This window comes from Sturnira hondurensis, unplaced genomic scaffold (assembly GCF_014824575.4).
Source record: "Sturnira hondurensis isolate 20B ecotype Veracruz unplaced genomic scaffold, ASM1482457v3 Scaffold0017436, whole genome shotgun sequence".
Taxonomy (NCBI): Eukaryota; Metazoa; Chordata; class Mammalia; order Chiroptera; family Phyllostomidae; genus Sturnira; species Sturnira hondurensis.
Window position 1 is genome coordinate 15,053,882 of NW_028090067.1, and position 16,503 is coordinate 15,070,384.

The 16,503-nt window shown below is 53.3% G+C and overlaps 1 protein-coding gene across 16 annotated transcripts in view; it reads right to left on the reverse strand.

Annotated features, from left to right (window-relative positions):
• Window positions 1–8,758: 8,758 nt before the first annotated feature.
• Window positions 8,759–16,503, reverse strand: part of RBFOX2 (RNA binding fox-1 homolog 2) — a 255,262-nt gene continuing 247,517 nt past the window's right edge. For 15 of the 16 annotated variants that reach the window (XM_037068251.1, XM_037068250.1, XM_037068246.1 and 12 more), the window contains 3 exons: window positions 11,839–11,927; window positions 11,393–11,465; window positions 8,759–9,810 (listed from right to left, as the gene is read on the reverse strand). In XM_037068251.1, coding sequence (XP_036924146.1) covers window positions 9,766–9,810; window positions 11,393–11,465; window positions 11,839–11,927 — 207 coding nt within the window. In that variant the 3' untranslated portion in view covers window positions 8,759–9,765. Of the gene's footprint in view, window positions 9,811–11,392; window positions 11,466–11,838; window positions 11,928–16,503 lie in introns of those variants that run through there. The other variant, XM_037068253.1, reaches the window with a different exon arrangement.

Below are 16,503 nucleotides of genomic sequence, written 5' to 3' on the forward strand. Positions count from 1 at the left end.
CTACTCAGGGCAGAGATGAGGGCCACCTCGAAGGGGTGGGCTCTCCGCACAGCCCGCTTCTTTTCTGGGCACAGGAGCGCCATCTTCCGTGGAACAAGCAGCTGTACGCTCAGGTCAGTGTGCTGGGAGAACCCCACAGGGCTCTGCGGGCAGGAACATCAGTCCTATGCCGGTCCTATGCTGGTGCTGAGCGTGGAGGCCCCCCGTGGACCTGAAGGGGTGCCGGCGGCTTCAGGCAGGGCTGTGTTTGGCCTGGAGGAAGAGCCGCACAAAGCCCAGTCCTGGCCTCGCAGAAGTCACAGTGCTGTAGCCCAGAGCTGAGGACAGTGGGAATCGAGTTGGGGCCAGAGTGCTCAGAGGTGACAGATGGCAGGGCTGAAGCACACTGAAAAAGTCCACAGAGAAATGGCCTGAGGGAAAACATGGGTGGGAGGGCGGTGAGGAAGGGGACGGTCTGAAAAGAGCGGGGAGATGAGGGGATCGTGTGCACCTACCCTGAGTCTGACCCCATCCTAGGTCCCTGATCCTGGGGATCTCAGTCACGTTCTAGGTCATGGTGGTGGACAAGACAAAATCCCTGCCCCTTGAGGAGCTTGCAATCCAGCAGGGATGCCCTGTTTGGGTTTGTCATTGATTCTAAGCCTGGAAAGGTGGTTTGAGGCCAGAACTGTGAGGTGCCTCCCGTGCCTGTGTGGGAATTCAGAATGTGGCTCCACGAGAAGAGGACGTTCCCATGGAGACTGAGCAGGAGACACTCTGAGAACAAATGTGTCAGGAAGTGCGATCTGGCCAAGCTGCAAGGAACCATGCATGGCCCTCGAATGTAGCCTGTCACCGACCCTGTGATAGCCGAGCCGTCCCCTCCCCACATGCCTGCCCCCCCAACCCACACCGGTGAGCCAGCGCCAAGACAGCAAGGCCAGCCTTTTCAAACGGGTACTTCCAGCCTCTCAGGAGACCTCTGGAAGCTCCTGGCCTTTGAGAAGAGATCAGGGCCCAAAACAGTATGGCGGCCTCCAGATGCCTGGTGCTTACCGGGCCAGCTGTGTTGGAACCTCTGGGCCTGCAGCCTGCCTGGCTTTGTAAATGGTGGCCCTGATTCTTGCTTTGGTTGAAAATCTCCAACGTGTGGCCTACCTAGACCTAGAACAGGCAGTCCCCAAATTGATGCGTCATTTTCTTGGGTGGTGTCAGCTTCTAACACCACTGGGTCCAAGCGTTGGCCTCACTGCCCACTGGGGCTTCTTCCCAGTGCACAGGCCTTGTATTCCCTGTGAAGGAGGAGGAGCTTTGCTCCAAGGGGCAGGCGGACACTCGGGTGGCATTGCATGGCCAGGCCGTCCGCATCGCCAGGACGGAGCATGGCCCAGGCCCGACTCTCACTGGAGGCGAGTTTCTCCACCGACAACTTCCGCACTGGGAGAGCCCCGCAGACTATCTGACCGCCCTGAGCACCCCTTGTCCAGGGAGGCTGGGGGACAGACAGGCAGGCGGAGGCTTCACCAAGAGCACGGTTTGCCATGGCTCAGCAGCAGAAGCCAGTGCGGTTCCTCGCCCACTTCAGAACAACAGGCATGTTGGTGGCCGCCACGCAGCAGCTTGCGAGCGTGGACACTGCTGGCACAGGCCAAGCACCCTCAATGGAGCTGGCCTTCTGACCATCTCAAAGTCATCCTGTTTTACACAGAACTGCGGGGGTTAAGTGTGGCTCCATTCTCGGCACCGCTTTGCCGGTGGCACCTTCCACCCGGAGGATGCGATGGGCACTCCAGCAGGGGCCGTGGTGGAGCGTTAGGAAGCCGGGCATGATCGATCGGGATCTCCGACTTCTGGAAGCTCGGCTGGGTGTGGGGCGGGGACAGGTGCACCTTCCCTCACAGAAACCCCGGCTGCTCCGGGTCTTGCCCCCAAGTGGGGCTGACACACGGCCACACGTCGCCGGCCAGCGTTCATGGGGGGAACAGATGCTGCAGGCCTGGGTGGGGCCTGGCTCAAAGACAAGACTCAGGGACAGCCTGTCGAACAGGAAGTTTTGTGGGTGGAAGAAGTTTGAGCCAACCAAATAAAACATGTAAAGAGCGTACTCTGTGCTGAAGACAGGACACTTGGGACGCCTTCAGGCTGGGCTGGCAGCCAGCCCTAAGCCCGATGGCGGAGGTTGGCGTGGCAGGAGCCCTGACAGGCATGGAAGCTGAGCAGCAGGTGCACGAGGTCCAGGTGACACCTGAGCGGGGCCCAGGTTGAGGGCGACTTCACTGGGGGCAGGGGCTGTAGGAGGAAAGACAAGGGGTGAAGAGGCACGCTCATCTTGGGGGACAGGCTCTGGTGACGGGGCAGAGGCCACACAGAAACTGGGGGCTGAGGTGGACTGAGACCATTGTGGGGAGGCCTTCATTCAGTGCCTTCCTAGGGAATTTAGGATTTGAACGTAGAAAAGTGGCAATTTCTCAGGGATTCTGAGAGGGAGGATATGGGCATATTTATGTTAGGAGAATCCAGGTGCAAGTGTGGAGGCGGACTGACTAGAGGAAGATTCTGGAAGCAGAGGCCAGGCCATTCTTTCAGTGACTGAGTGCTTCCAGCACCGTAGGGCTCATGTGACTGTTGCGTGGGTTCTGGCAGAAGGCACAGGACTGGATCAGGGACGAAGGGCTGGGTCGCTCACAGTGGAGAGGGCAGTGCCCCCGGGCCCAAGCCCCAGGGGTGTGGGGAAGGTGACATGGGCCCGGGTGGGTGCTGGCATGCAGCTGAGTTACACAACATCCACCTTTCTTAGCAGGTACAATAGTGAGTAAGCTCGTCCTCTGTCCCGGAAGGATGGATCCCTCATCCTCGGGGTTACTTGGTGCAGACACGAGCCCTGAAAAGGCGGGGAAGGGGTGGTCAGGGCCCTGACAGCTGCACGCATGCCTAGCAAGATGTGCAGGAGCCAAAGCGACCAAGGGGAGCGTGGCCCACGCCGTGCCTCAGAGCTGCAGGGACAGCTGGCGGGAGGTATGGGACGGGACCTCGGCAGTGCTCTGGAAGAGCCATGATGACCAGGGGCACCAACACAGAGGGAGGCAGGCCAGAAACTGTTGCTTCAAAAAAATTTTAAAAAGTAATTCAACTAATGTTTATGGAATGCTCACATGTGCTAGGCGCTGGAGACAGCAGTGACCAGGACGAAGCTGCTGACCCCAGGGCCTTCTGTTTTGGTGCAGGCAGCAGGCAAGCCAGTGGGGAGCACATGCCTGGAGCCTCGCTGGCCCCGCTAAGCTCTTGGCACTGAAGGGGCGTGTTCCGTCCAGAAGCACAGAAAGACGCACTTTTCAGTCTAACAGTGCTGTGTGGAGACCCAATGGAGGCAGAGGGTGCCGCTGGCGAAACCACAGAGGCAGAGGCCAGCGAGGCGGACAAGGCCAGCCGGCTGGCTCGTCTCTGGCGGCAGCAGTGGGGGCACTCACCCCCCCCCCCCCCCCCCCCCCCCCCCCCCCCCCCCCCCCCGCATCCTGCCATGGCCCAGCATGCCAGCGGAAGGTCTTAGAACACTGGGCAGGTCTGAAGGCCACCATCCACAGAAGCGCCCCCAGTGTCCACTTGCTGTCATCACATGGGCTGCTCGGGGTCTGGAGGGAGGAAGCTGGACGGCAGGAGGGGAAGAGCAGGTGCACTCAGGGGCGGACTTGTATCAGAAGTGTGCCCTGCCGGAGAGGGCCTGGGGTCTTGAACAGCACTTGTTTACATGTGTGAAGAGTTAAGCCTATGCAAATGCTGCAGGGACTAGAAGGCAGAGGTTAACCACGAAGGGGATGGCAAAGCGAGGCCCGAGAAGGTGGGGAGGGCCGGCACCCAGTGAGCGCGGCTCTTCCAGGAGGAGAGAAGGCTAGAACGCCACTAGGTGTGTGGCCCCACTAGCCCAGCAGGCCCCCAGGGCCTCCGGAGGCAGCCCCCATCTTCTCTGCTACGGAGGAAGATGATCCGAGAGAGGTGAAGTTAGGAGTTGGAGATTGGCGGAGGTGGTCAGAGGTTTGGGAATTTCTGGCAGGAAGGACGGCTGGGAAAGCACAGGTGGGGAAGGAAAGGGCCAGGTGGGACCTTCGGAGGAATGGTTCCCACCACAGGTAGGGAGAAGGCTCAGGAGCCTGGTGGAGGCCGGCACCCAGGGAGGGCAGTGCCAAGGCCCAGAAGGCCAAGTGGATGGACCGGGCCCCAGGAGGCCCTGCTGAGGACACAGGCCAGGCAGAGGCCGAAAGCAGCACAAACAGCACAGGGCAGCATCTGCAAAGCCCACTGCTCCCAAGGGGCAGGAGCCGGGGGCTTCACGTTTAGGAAGAGCCACTACCCCACTTCTATGCGTCTTTTCACCGCAAGTCAAACACGAGTGGAACCTTTCAGCCTCCAGGACCCACAGGGTGACGGATCAACACACACAGGCCGAGGGGCGGTGTTTCTCTCTTTTATTTAAAAACAGTGCTTCATTACCATCGGCAAAGGCAGAGGCAGAGCTCTCCCTTCGCTTAGAGTTTATAAAAGCCAGCAACATGATCAATAATTTATACACATGGATAGTAATACAAAAAAAATAAGGAATAAAAGCTAAAGATCTAACTACTCCGACCTTCACAATTCCAGCTACTTGATAATAATAGGAGTAACCCAATGAATACTGTACGGTCTGAAAGCTACTATACAATATGATTCTTAACAAGGGGGTGGGGATCGGAGACTGTCGCAAAGCCCTGGGGTGCTTCTCTGGAGTCGGCAGGGAAACAGGACCCTGGGCAAGCAGCTCGGGTGTCCCAGAAAGTGATTCCGGGGAGGGCGGAGATGGTGAGGTGGTCAGTTATACAAGCATCCCAGGTGATACCCCCGCGCCCCGAAGGTACCTGTTTCTGCCATGGCAACGGGAAGGGCCGGAGAAACTGCGTGTTGCATGTAGGGATGGTTCAATCCCTGCCATTTGGGGGGCGGTGATGGGGTGGGGAAGAGGAGGAGAAGTTCTGTGGCATTTTCAGCCTTGCAAAGGTTTGGGCTGAAGAGCCCGGAGACGCAGGCCGGTGGGCCTGTCCCTGGCAGTGCGCCAGCTCTTGGCGCTCTGCGGGCCTCACTCAGGTGGGTCAGCCCCAGGCTTGCTCCAGCTTTTCACAAGCAGAATTGTAACACAAGAAAAACAACTCATGTCCTTTAGGGGAAAAGTGGGTCAATTCATCACTCGATATATAATACAGCCAAAGGAGCTGCCGAAACAAGCACACACACACACAAATACTGTGAACAGAAAAATACAAGGAAACAACCGCGCTCGGGGTCTCGGTGGGGTCTAGGCATTGCTTAAAGCACGTAAGCCCCGGGAAAAACCAAACCAAACAGTTTTTAAAAACCCAAAAACTCACGGCCCCCTGGGAATCTGGTGTTGGTAACGGGGGCAGGGGTGGGGAGAGGAAAGAGAACCGGCGTTCCCTTTCTGCCTGCCAGTGCGAGCTGAGCCCTCGCCACACTGGCACCCACGTGGCTGCCGGCCGGGGGCCCGCGCCCCTTGCTGGCCGTCTCCTTAAAGGCAAGGTTGAGTGCTGGCTGACGAACAGTTCTCTCGGTTACCAATCCCTGCCAACCAGCACTACCATGGCTGAAGTGACCGACCGTTTTCCTGAGTGAACTGTGACTGGCTACAGTGCCGGTAACGTGGACGAGAACTCAGCTAGTAGCCAACCCCGATACTCCAGGACGCCTCCCCGCCGTGGCTCCTCGTGGGGTTCGGGGATCTGAGGACCCGCTGCAGCCTGGTCTGCAGGTCTCGTTTCAAAGTCAGGTGCCAGGGACTCCACCGAGCTCACTGAACCAGAGGGCATGTGCTGGCTCAGGACCCCAGAGCCGACTTGGCGAGGGCCCTGCTTCCTGCTCCAGCTCTCGGATGGCTACTGCCTGGTGGATCAGTGAAGCAAGTCTGAAGGGAGTACAGAGGAACGGGCAAACGGAGGGAAGAGGCTTTTAGATAGTAACAGTTCAAAAAAAAAGTGTTCTATGCAACAGAGACTCAGGTCTCACGGGTGGGTACACGCTACAAATGGTCAGACATTTTCAAGAGCATGACAAAGTAAAAACACAAATTTACGCTTGATGTTCACCTTGCCCACTATATTCTTCCTACCTTAAAACAGTGCAAACAGGTAACTTATGCTTTTAAAACACCAATAACCCTTGTCCACCCCCGCAAAGTCCCTTTCCCCCTATCACCTGGGGTGGGGGGGTCTGCAATTCTGCAAATGTCACTGTGCTAGAGGGTTGCAAGTAGCAGAGAGGTGGCCTGACTTGGGAAAGGGGGGGGGTTGGTGTCCCCTCTCCCTCCTTCCGCATCTAGTGCCTTCCAGTCTGCCGCTCACCTGGCCCTGTTCTCCCGCTGCAGGGAAGAGCGAGGGATCGAGCCCTTTCCGTGCAGACCCCCGGGGCTGCTTCCACCCCTGGCCTCCACCCCCTCCCATCTGGAGGCTACGTGCCCAGTCACGGGGCGATGGCGATTCGAGGACTTATCTGCTGTATCCCTAGGAAAGTACAACCTAAACTGAGAGCAGTTTCAGCCCCTGAGGAGTCGCACTGTTGAGCAAAAGTCGCTGTCACTCATTTCTAAGGAAGAGATGGCCACTAGCTTGCCCCAGACCGAGAGTCCAGCCCTGGTCCTCTTCTTTCTCAAGGAAAAGTGAAGGCAGCCCCGTTCTGACCGTGGCTGCTGAAGGGTCATGCGAGGGCGGGTCCCGTAGAGCCCGAGGGCCTGAGGAACACGAGGCATCACCGCGGATGATCCGGGTTAACAGAGCCGGGCGACACGTAACACGAGGGACTCTGGGAGAGACCTAAGGGCGGCTGTCTGGGCTGAAAGAGGCCAATTCAGATGAAAGTTTCCACTAGTCTCCTTAAGGGAGCCCAGCTTCTCCGAGTAAGAAAGATTTTCAGTAAAGAAAGTTCACAGAGGAGCTACAGAGAGCTGCTGGGATCATTCCTGCGCTGCGCTTCAGCATCAGTGAGTGTTTCGGGTTCTTGCCCAGCGCCCTCCAACAAACTCACAAGATGCCTGACTCTTCTGACTGTGCCTTAGTCCGGGCGGAACCTGAGTCAGGCACCCACGGACACTGACTCTGAGGAACCTGCCTCTGATGGAGCCTCAACGTTCAAGGTAGATGGGAGGTTGACACCGTCAAATCCAGGGCCTTCCGAGAGTCCCGGTTCTCAGGGCGGACACAGGACACTGAAGGCCCTTTAGAGAAAAGCCGAGCTCGGTTTCGTCCTCCTCAGGAAAGTGGGCCGAGGGTGCAGTGTCCCCAGAACCCCGGGAGTGCAGCAGAAGCCCACCGGGATGCTCGGAGTTGGCCCTCGGACCCTCAGCCAGAACCAGCTGGACTGAAAGGCACAAAAGGTGCCCCTCGCTCAAGCTCCTGCCTCTTCTAAAGGGTGTGGAAGCCGCCTTCCCTTCCCTTCCCATCACCCTCGCCGCTTCCTGGAGAAAAGAAGGGAAAGACTCCCGGATTCACCGCCGCGCTCCCCTCCCTGCTGCAGGCACGACGCTTTACAACGTGGCCTGGCCCCACCCAGGAGTGTCCTGCCATTTTGTGAGAATGGCCCCTCTTTGAACATGACACAAAATTTCCATCAGTTTGTTTCGTCAGTAAAAGCTCTCCCTCAAAACAAAAGCAAAAAAAAAAAAAGAAAAAGAAAAATTCCTCTCTGCCCCCATTCTGTAGAACTGTGAAAGCCCCACTCCCTCATTCTCAACTAAAATATTTATATACATACAACAAAAATTGTCTTAACAGCAACAAACCAAACTTTGGCTTGGGGAGGGGAACCCTTAAAAAGTGGCCAGTGGACTGGGCAGTGGGGTGCCCCCGTCCTATGCATTCCTCTCCAGAATCAACGAGAACTGCACCGCGGCCTCCGGCGCCCTCGCTGTTCCCAGTTTCAGGGCTGGCCTCTCCGGTTACCAGGCGAGACAGGGTTCTGAGGAGGGGCAGGCGTGTGTGTTACAGCAACACGCCGGCCCTCCCAGATGCAGTGCCGTGCTGACAAAGAACACTCGGCACTGTCGCACGCCAGCCATTCGAACTGAGACATGCATCGGGAACCTGCCAAGTACGAGTGGCGGCAGGAGGAAAGCCAACCCAGACCAAACCCATCACACACCCGAAGGTCCGTGTCTCTGAACTGCTCCCTTGAACAGCTCTCCCTTGGGTGAAAGGTCACCCCAGTGCCCATGTGAACAGACCAGGGAGCCAGACAGACCGTGCACTTGCCATTCTCTAAGGCCTTCACTGTGGAATTGCCGCAGGACCCTCGCCTTTATCATCAACAGCCAAGAGCTAGAAGAGCAACACCTTCTCCCCCACCTTGGTAACACACACAAAGCTGAAGCCAGGCAGCAGGAGCTGCAACTCGCTGCCACGGCCACCTCATCCCTCCGCACGTCCTGCAGTGTTTGTGGCACCAAGTGGTCCAGGAGCTCAGGGGGTGTCTTTGGACATGAGAAGCTGGGTGGGACGGACACGAGGGCTTAAGACTAGTGAGAGAAGTGACTCACAAAGGCTCGGGACGACAAGAATTCCTATGGCTTTGGAGCTGGTGCAAAGTGCCTCTGCCGGCCCTCGAGTGCCTGGGCTAGCAAGCGGCCAGGGGCAGCTGACCAGGACTCGGAGCTTTATCTTGTGCCAAGAGTCTTTATTACATGTCTTACGCTTTGTACTGACTTTCTGATGAAAGAGAAAGACCGGGGACATCAGAGTGCCTAACGCCCTTACCCTCCGCGCTGGCTCTTGACGGTTTGCCCTTCGTCCTCAAGCCACGCGCGGGAGGACATCTGGCCACTGGCTCTGTGGTTATTCTTCTGTCCCTGGGCCCTAAATTCCTGAATCTTGAGGAGATGGGAACAGGGTGTTAATAAAACGATAGATGGGCCAAGCTGCGGTTCAATTAAAAGGGAAGAAGCCCAGCAGGAACGCTAGGATGGCAAGAAAGAAAAGAATCTTTTTCATACTCGAGTTCACTCTGAGATTGGTTTCCTAATGAGGTGTTTATTGTCCCCAGTCTGAGAGCATGTTTGGAAATGTTAATACTATAATTCCAAAAACTAGGCCAACTCTCAGGCTGTGCGTTTAAGATGATTGTAAGAAGAATGGAGAAGACGGGGGGCGGGGTGGGGGGAGAGGAGAGCAAAGTGTCCTTTTAATTCTCCTGCTTTGCAAGCACACATTCCTACCATCTCATCAGCATGTGGATTCCAGCCACAGCCGATCAGAACTGCCTGCCAAAGACCGGAAACTCAGAAGACCAGAAGAATATCCCGTCGCAGAAAGATCTCTTCCGCTTCCGCTCGTGCCCGGCCACGCAGCACCAGACGCACTTTGGTAACTCTGTCTGCTGATTTCTGATCAGATGCATCCTCAGCTCCTAACGTCTTTCCTCCATCACTAACTGCCTCTTCCGGGATGGACAGAATAAGCTAAGCACGGACATACAGACATGGAAATGCATTTTTTTACCACAGTTAAAAAAAAAAAAGAAAAGAAAAAAGAAAAAATGCACAATCTTTGGAACAAAAGAATTAAAGGCAGAAATTTAAAGGAAAAATACATATTCAAAGAACATAGTGAGGTATAAAAAAGTATTCTTTTTTGTGTTTTTTCATTTTGTTTGTTTTTCCTCTTCATCTTGCTATAGAGTTCCTCTACTAGTAAATATTGCAATAGCCAGGCCTCATGAACTGGGGGGCTGTCCCATTTGCAGGGGTCTCACGTCACTTCAGTAGGGGGCAAATCGGCTGTAGCCACCTCGGTATAAACTCGCCTGCGGTAATTAAAGACAAAAACAATTAAACAGTTGATGAGATAAGCATTAGAAATAAAGAAAACTGTCCTGAGAAGGGGTCTAGAACAACAGCTTCCTTAGAAGCTTCGAAGCACCCGATCAGAGGCTGCCCGGTGCAGTGAGGTTGGGAAGCCCACTTCTTGCTTCTAAGATGCTCAAACCAGAGCCCAGGACATCTTGCTAACCCGATATTCTCAAGGAGAGGGTATGCTAATGGTCCATTTCATTGTTTACATGAATCAGCACAGAAGGGAAAGTCTACCCAGTTTGGAACCAGGCCTGTATATACTTTGATTTTTAAAGCCATGGGTCTTCCACCTTGATTATCACATCACTGCAGTTGTGACCCTCGAACACATTACCTGTCGACAGAGAACATGTTGCTTCTGACCACTCTCTCTTCACATCCCATGTTTGAGAGAGTCGGATTTACACTTGAATCAATCTTTCAACTAACAAAGCCTCTCTCCTCTAGAATCTGTAAAATGCACCAGTAAGTTGTTTCTTGACTTGCCCATGTTAACAGGCATGTACAACTGGGCCCTAACTGGGCTTTACTCCAGCATTTTACCTTTACCCACCAGCCTCTCTTTTTTATAAAGTATCCCTAGGAACACAGTGCTCTTTGGTTCATTCTTTTTAGTACACGACTTGTATCATGTTGGCTCTAAGTAACGCCTTAGGAACTTCATCACTTTCTTTATATTGTACGTCTCTACCTCAGTTCCGAACCTCCACCCTCCACCCTCCACGCGGGACCTGCTACTTCCTCCCCCAAATCTTCGCCGGTGGAAACCTGGTGTGAGGCAGTGACAGGCTCTCTCCTGCCCTTTCAGTCTCAGTCCGACCCGTCACTCCGCCTCCCTCTCAGAAGCCTCTATCCGTGTGCCCAGGCAGCGCCAGCTGCCGTTTGGACCGCAGAGAGTTTCTCCCAACAGAAGGTGTCACTGCAGAGGCGTGGTCTTCACTGGAGCCAGTGTCCAGGCTGACAGTGGGGAATGGGTGTTGGTGGGGGGTGGGGGGGCATTTGAGAAGAGCTCTGTACGTCTACGAAAAGACCATTTTCCCACAAGTGTCACTAATGAAACGTCTCTGTGAGCTGATGGCTTGGTGGTTTCTAGGACTATCCACCAGAAGACTTAAGAACAGCAGGGCCAACCTTCGGCACCTGCATTTCAAAGTCATACAGAACAAGTCTTTCAAAAGGCTTACTGTGAAAATTGCAGCGTATCCTGCCTTTAGAACTATGCCACCGGTACATCTGAGTCAGTGGAAAACAGGAGCCTGTCCCTTCTTTCCCTTCCTTCCCTCCCAAACAATGGAGTTACTCAGGGCAGACTGTCACTATGCGGTCCTTTCTGCTGTCCTTGACCGGGACGTGTGGCTCGCACAATGATACCCAGGGAAAGAAGGTACATGAACTCTCCAGGCAGTCCTGTGTGGTTTTAATACTCTGGCGATGGAAGAAGGGCTAAAGTACCACCTCCCTAGATCTTTCTTAGTCTGCAGGTAAAAGTTAGAAGGAGTAAAATGTTTTTACAGAAACTGGACATAGACTTACCACAGCGCCAACTCCATAGCTAGCGGCAGGGGCCAGGGCATGATAGGGGTCAGCTGTGTACACCCTGCCATAACTGGAAAGAAGAGGTACAGTCAGGGAGACGAGGGAAAGGCAGTGACCCCCCGAAACGAAAGGCCTCGCTGCACTAAGGGCTTGTGAGTGACTCGGTCTTGGAGTGTTATCAGAAAACTGGCAGAATAAAAAAAACCTTTCGATTTCTACTTCTAAACAGTTTTCTAAAATTCTGAAGTACTTCTCCGAAATGGAAAAGATGGGGGCTGGGGGTGACAAAGGGGGAACTGGGGTCAAAGGAGCCAGGGCCACATGCTTTTGGCGGGACAGAGGCCACGAGGGGAAGGCCGGTCTGTGGGCAGCCCCAGGCACCCGGCACCGTTTTGGAACGGGGAAGGGCGGATGGGCGGTGACACTCCGGGCGGCGTACGTACCCGTCGCTGTAGGCGGCTGCGGCGGCCGCAGCAGCGGTGGCCGCGGTTGCAGTGGCAGGCTGTGCATACCTGTAGGCTGCGTATCCGCCCTACAGGAGAGAAGAGAACTGACTTTACAGCTACCTCTCCCCCCGCCAGCACAGGTGAACACACACCCACCCACACGCAGACAGACGGACACAGGGGGACACGAACAGAGACACACACGTGGGAAGAGGATGTTTCAAACTGCATCAGTCTGCATGTTATTTCTCTAGTGCAAGAGAGTAAGCCAGGGCTTTGCTTTCCAATTTGTGACGGTGACAAAAATGAACCGTCTTGGTAGTACCTGTTCTCAAATTTAAGAAATGAAGACATGGTTTTTGGTCTGTCTTCAGTCTCTGCTGGAACTTCCAACAGGGGAAATAGTTACAGAAAGTTGGGAGAACTGTGACAGAAGTATCAACTGCAGACTGAAAACACATTGGGCTTCTACACGTTCACCTCAGACCCCCTGATGCACACGCGGACTGACTGACTGCTGAGGGACCACAGACATGACACAGGCCCACGCAGAGCTGCGCTGTGTCAACCTTGTGCATCTGTCAGAGGCTAAGATAGGCGGTCTTTAGAAGGGAAAACCAGGCTAGACCAGGGCTGGCAAACTTGAGCCTGCGAGCCAATGGAACTCGGCGCCTGTTTCTGAGACCATACGACCTACAAAACCGAAAATATTCACCACTCGGCCCTCCATGGAAAAGTCTGCTGACTCCCATCTGTATTTCAGACTCAGGCAGACCAGACGGCAGATGGCTGACGCCCCTTTGGCCAGATTCAAACAGGCTGAGAATCCCCCACCCCAAGCATCTAGTCTTTCCCTAAAGGATTCTGGATCCTCACATCCTGTTTGAAGAGCAGGCTGGGGGGCTTCTCTCCCAGTGACTCACACAGCCTCTCAGTCCTTAGGACACTTCGCCCCAGCCTCAGTGAACCACACTGCGCAGGCTCTCCCGGCTGGTGGACCACGGGTCCTCCAGAATGCGGTGCACAGATGCCTTGGGACAGGCTAGCGCCAAGGGGCAAGCCCTCCCTTTTGCTTCTTCCTCACCCTTCCAGAATTCATCTATTTTATCGAAATGTAATTCAGGTGTGAGTTTTCAGCACTGCCTTTCCCACCAGACATAACTATGCTCAGCAGGCCTGCTCTGACGGAGTTTCCAGGGGGAGCGACCGCACGCCGTGCGGCTGCGGGCTAGTGCGTCTGCTGCTCCGACACCAGCAGCTTTCCGCCCCGCACTCGCCACTTCCTGTTCCTTCCAGTGTTCAAGTCTGGCTAAACCCATGCAAGGAATTTCACATTTCCTTCTGTGTAATGTCCTAGGAACAATAACAAGCATTTTCTAGTGGGACCCTTGCTCTTCTTAGCCATCTGATGTGGCAGTTTCTAGCTTGTTGCTTTCATTTCTGAAGTCTTATTTTGGAAATATCTGTAATCTCTTGCTGGCTTCTAAAGCTTTTTGCTCCCTTCTTACATAATTTATGCTTTCTCTAACTGAAGAAACTTCACTGTGGAAGAAAACTTACTCTTGCTTTTTAAATGTAACTGCCTGATGTCATCAAAAGTAGCTTCACATGTGCATTAAAAAACCCGATTAGCTGTCAGTGGTTATATATCACTCCTTCGTCATTCTCCCAGAGAAAGGCGTAGAGGAGTAAACATTTACTCCTCAAGTACCAGTTACTTCACGGACACTCACAGCAGTAGGACCACGCTCACTCGTGGCACCACACACTCGCAGTGACAGGGTAACGAACAGGGCCGCGGCAGGGAGTGCGGAGGCTCTGTTCCAGCAGCTGCTCCTGTCAGTTCTCGGCAGCGCCGTGGGAACGGCGGGCCGGACCGACCTGGGCAAGGCTGTACCTACATCCTGGCTGCAGCACATACGCGTATGTATTACGTAGGGTTCTCTGTGTTTCTTTCTTAAATATTGAAAGAAGAAATAAAGCAATAAAAGCATTTGTTAAAGCAACAAGCGGATAATTAGAGTTGAAATTTTAAGCTTTAAGCGAACCTTAAAGGCTCCACTTTTCATTGTAACAGGAGTCGGCTCCATGAATTTCGAGTTAAAAGTTTGCTACCTCAAAATCCACAGCAGGGTTATCTTTGGAAAACCATCTTTGCAAACCAGGTGAGTGCGGTAACCAGCCTCACGTGGTTTGTCTCTAACATTCCCTCAAACACCAAAATGATCTTTAAAAATATAAAAAGTTGAGGTAATAAAAGCAATCAAAGCCCAGCCTCTGTTTTCTCCAGGAAGACATTTACAATACGAAGCTCTGTGTGTGAGGCTCACGGGTGCCGCCAGCCTCCCTGCGACAGAGACCCCGGGGAGCGCGGCAGCCCAGCACGGCTCTGAGCTGCATCACACCATTTCTGGAAGAAAGAACTTCTGAAGGAGGCGTCCCACAGAACCACTGCCCCCAGACCGTGGGGAAGAAGCTTCTGCCCAGGCCAGAAGGAAGCGGGCAGAGTCGGTCTGCGAGTCCCCCTGTTACACATGAACTCCGAATTTGGGGGCTGAATTTGACGGCATTCTCTGCTGTTGGAATTCAGGAGAACAGGGTAGGGGCACAAATAGTTTACAGACAAGGAAAGGCCCGTGAAGAGTATCAGCTTTGAGAAAAACTACATTAATGCTTTTCTTAAAAAAAAAAAGTAGTATTTCAAGATGAGTACTTTTCTAATTACTTTATGATAATGGTGTCACTGAGAGGCCTTTAAAGGGGGTCTGTGTGTGGGATGGGCAGGTAGTATCCTAATAAATGAATTGGGTAACTCAATGATGACTAACCCCGAGTTAGGAAAACTAAGGTATATGTCACAGATTTACTCTTCTTAGAAGTAGTCTTATTCCAAAGTATTTCTGCTCCTGCTTTTTAAGAAAAATTTTTATTTATTTTTAGACAAGGGAAGGGAGGGAAAAAGAGAAACGTCAATGTGTGGTTGCCTCTTGAGCACACCCTACTGGGGGCCTGGCCTGCAACCCAGGCACGTGCCCTGACTGGGAATCAAACCAGCGACCCTTTGGTTTGCAGGCTGGCACTCAATCCACTGAGTCACACCAACGGAGTTCTGCTCCTGCTTTAAACTGGTCATTTGACAATCTATATCACATAATATAACAGACACAGAAAATTCAGATGTATTTATTTCTATTCCAAATTAGGAGTGACTAAAGATTCCAGGCTGAGAAACTTTTCTCAATTTCACTTCTGGCAAATCTGAAGTTTTTCAGTAGAACATGAGAACAAAGTGCAGTTTGAAACACCATGGTTTTCATTACTGTTTCTTAAGGTTCTCCAAAAGAACGAGGGTGGGGAAGGGGCTAGGAGAGACAGGGTTCAGGCGTGGGGAGGGGATATGGCGCCACATTTATTAATCACATTAAAAACTAAGCATGCCAACATCTGGAGCTAGAACAACCAGCAAAATCACCACGTTCAGACTCGTATTGGCTAACTCTATCTATCCCAGCATTCTCTTGGGACAGCGGTTTGCCCTAGGCTCTACCGCAAGCTCGGTGAAGTACACAGCCTCGATTACTAGAGCGTGCAGCCACAACGACCTGGTAGTACGGAGACAGTCAGTCACCACTGGAGTTAACATTCCATACCCTGACGACTGGCCCCTCCCCAGCCCGGAGAAATAGGGAATCTCGCCCACCCTAGCCCTGGCCCACACCACAATGTTAATAATTATAACAAGCAGTAACCCATCTGTTATATCAGAGAAGGGAACAGAGACTCCACTGAGAGATTTAGAGTGAGATGTTAACATTTCTTCAGCTGACTGCACAAACAAACAAACAAAAAAAAGGAGGAGAAATAATTCATCGGGAGATATGAAGTCATGAAATAGCTGATGTGTACTGCTTTGAACCATGCACCGATGCAAAACTGAAGCAACCATTAATAATAAAAATTAAAAAGGACATATGTATTTACACACAATCAGACCTGTTTGATCTGAAGCAGTTTGCAGATTCTATCTGTGTGTGATTTGAAATAAAACAAAAAATGGGGATTAGCATGGCCACAGCACACCCTAACATAGGAGGGCACACAGAGACAGCTTTTTGGAACCCTGATTGCCGGGTAAATTTGGCGTGGCTAAGGCCTGATCCAAATATACACGTGCCTCTTTAAAAAGAACTACTTTCTCATTCCTTTGAATTCCTTCTGAATGACTCCTCCTTCCCAACTGGGGAAGCCCCGCAGTACGCCGCTCCCCTGCTCCCCCTGCCGGGCCCTGCCGGAACTCAGTCCCGCAGCCTCCGAGTGCTGTCGTGCTGGCCGCCTGCCAGCACCCTGCATTCTGAGCACAGCGTTCTTCTCTACGTTNGCCTGATCCAAATATACACGTGCCTCTTTAAAAAGAACTACTTTCTCATTCCTTTGAATTCCTTCTGAATGACTCCTCCTTCCCAACTGGGGAAGCCCCGCAGTACGCCGCTCCCCTGCTCCCCCTGCCGGGCCCTGCCGGAACTCAGTCCCGCAGCCCCCGAGTGCTGCCGTGCTGGCCGCCTGCCAGCACCCTGCATTCTGAGCACAGCGTTCTTCTCTACGTTTCCTGCTGAAGCAGCGTCTTTCCACATAGCCACAGCATATCTCTGCCTTCGAACGCCA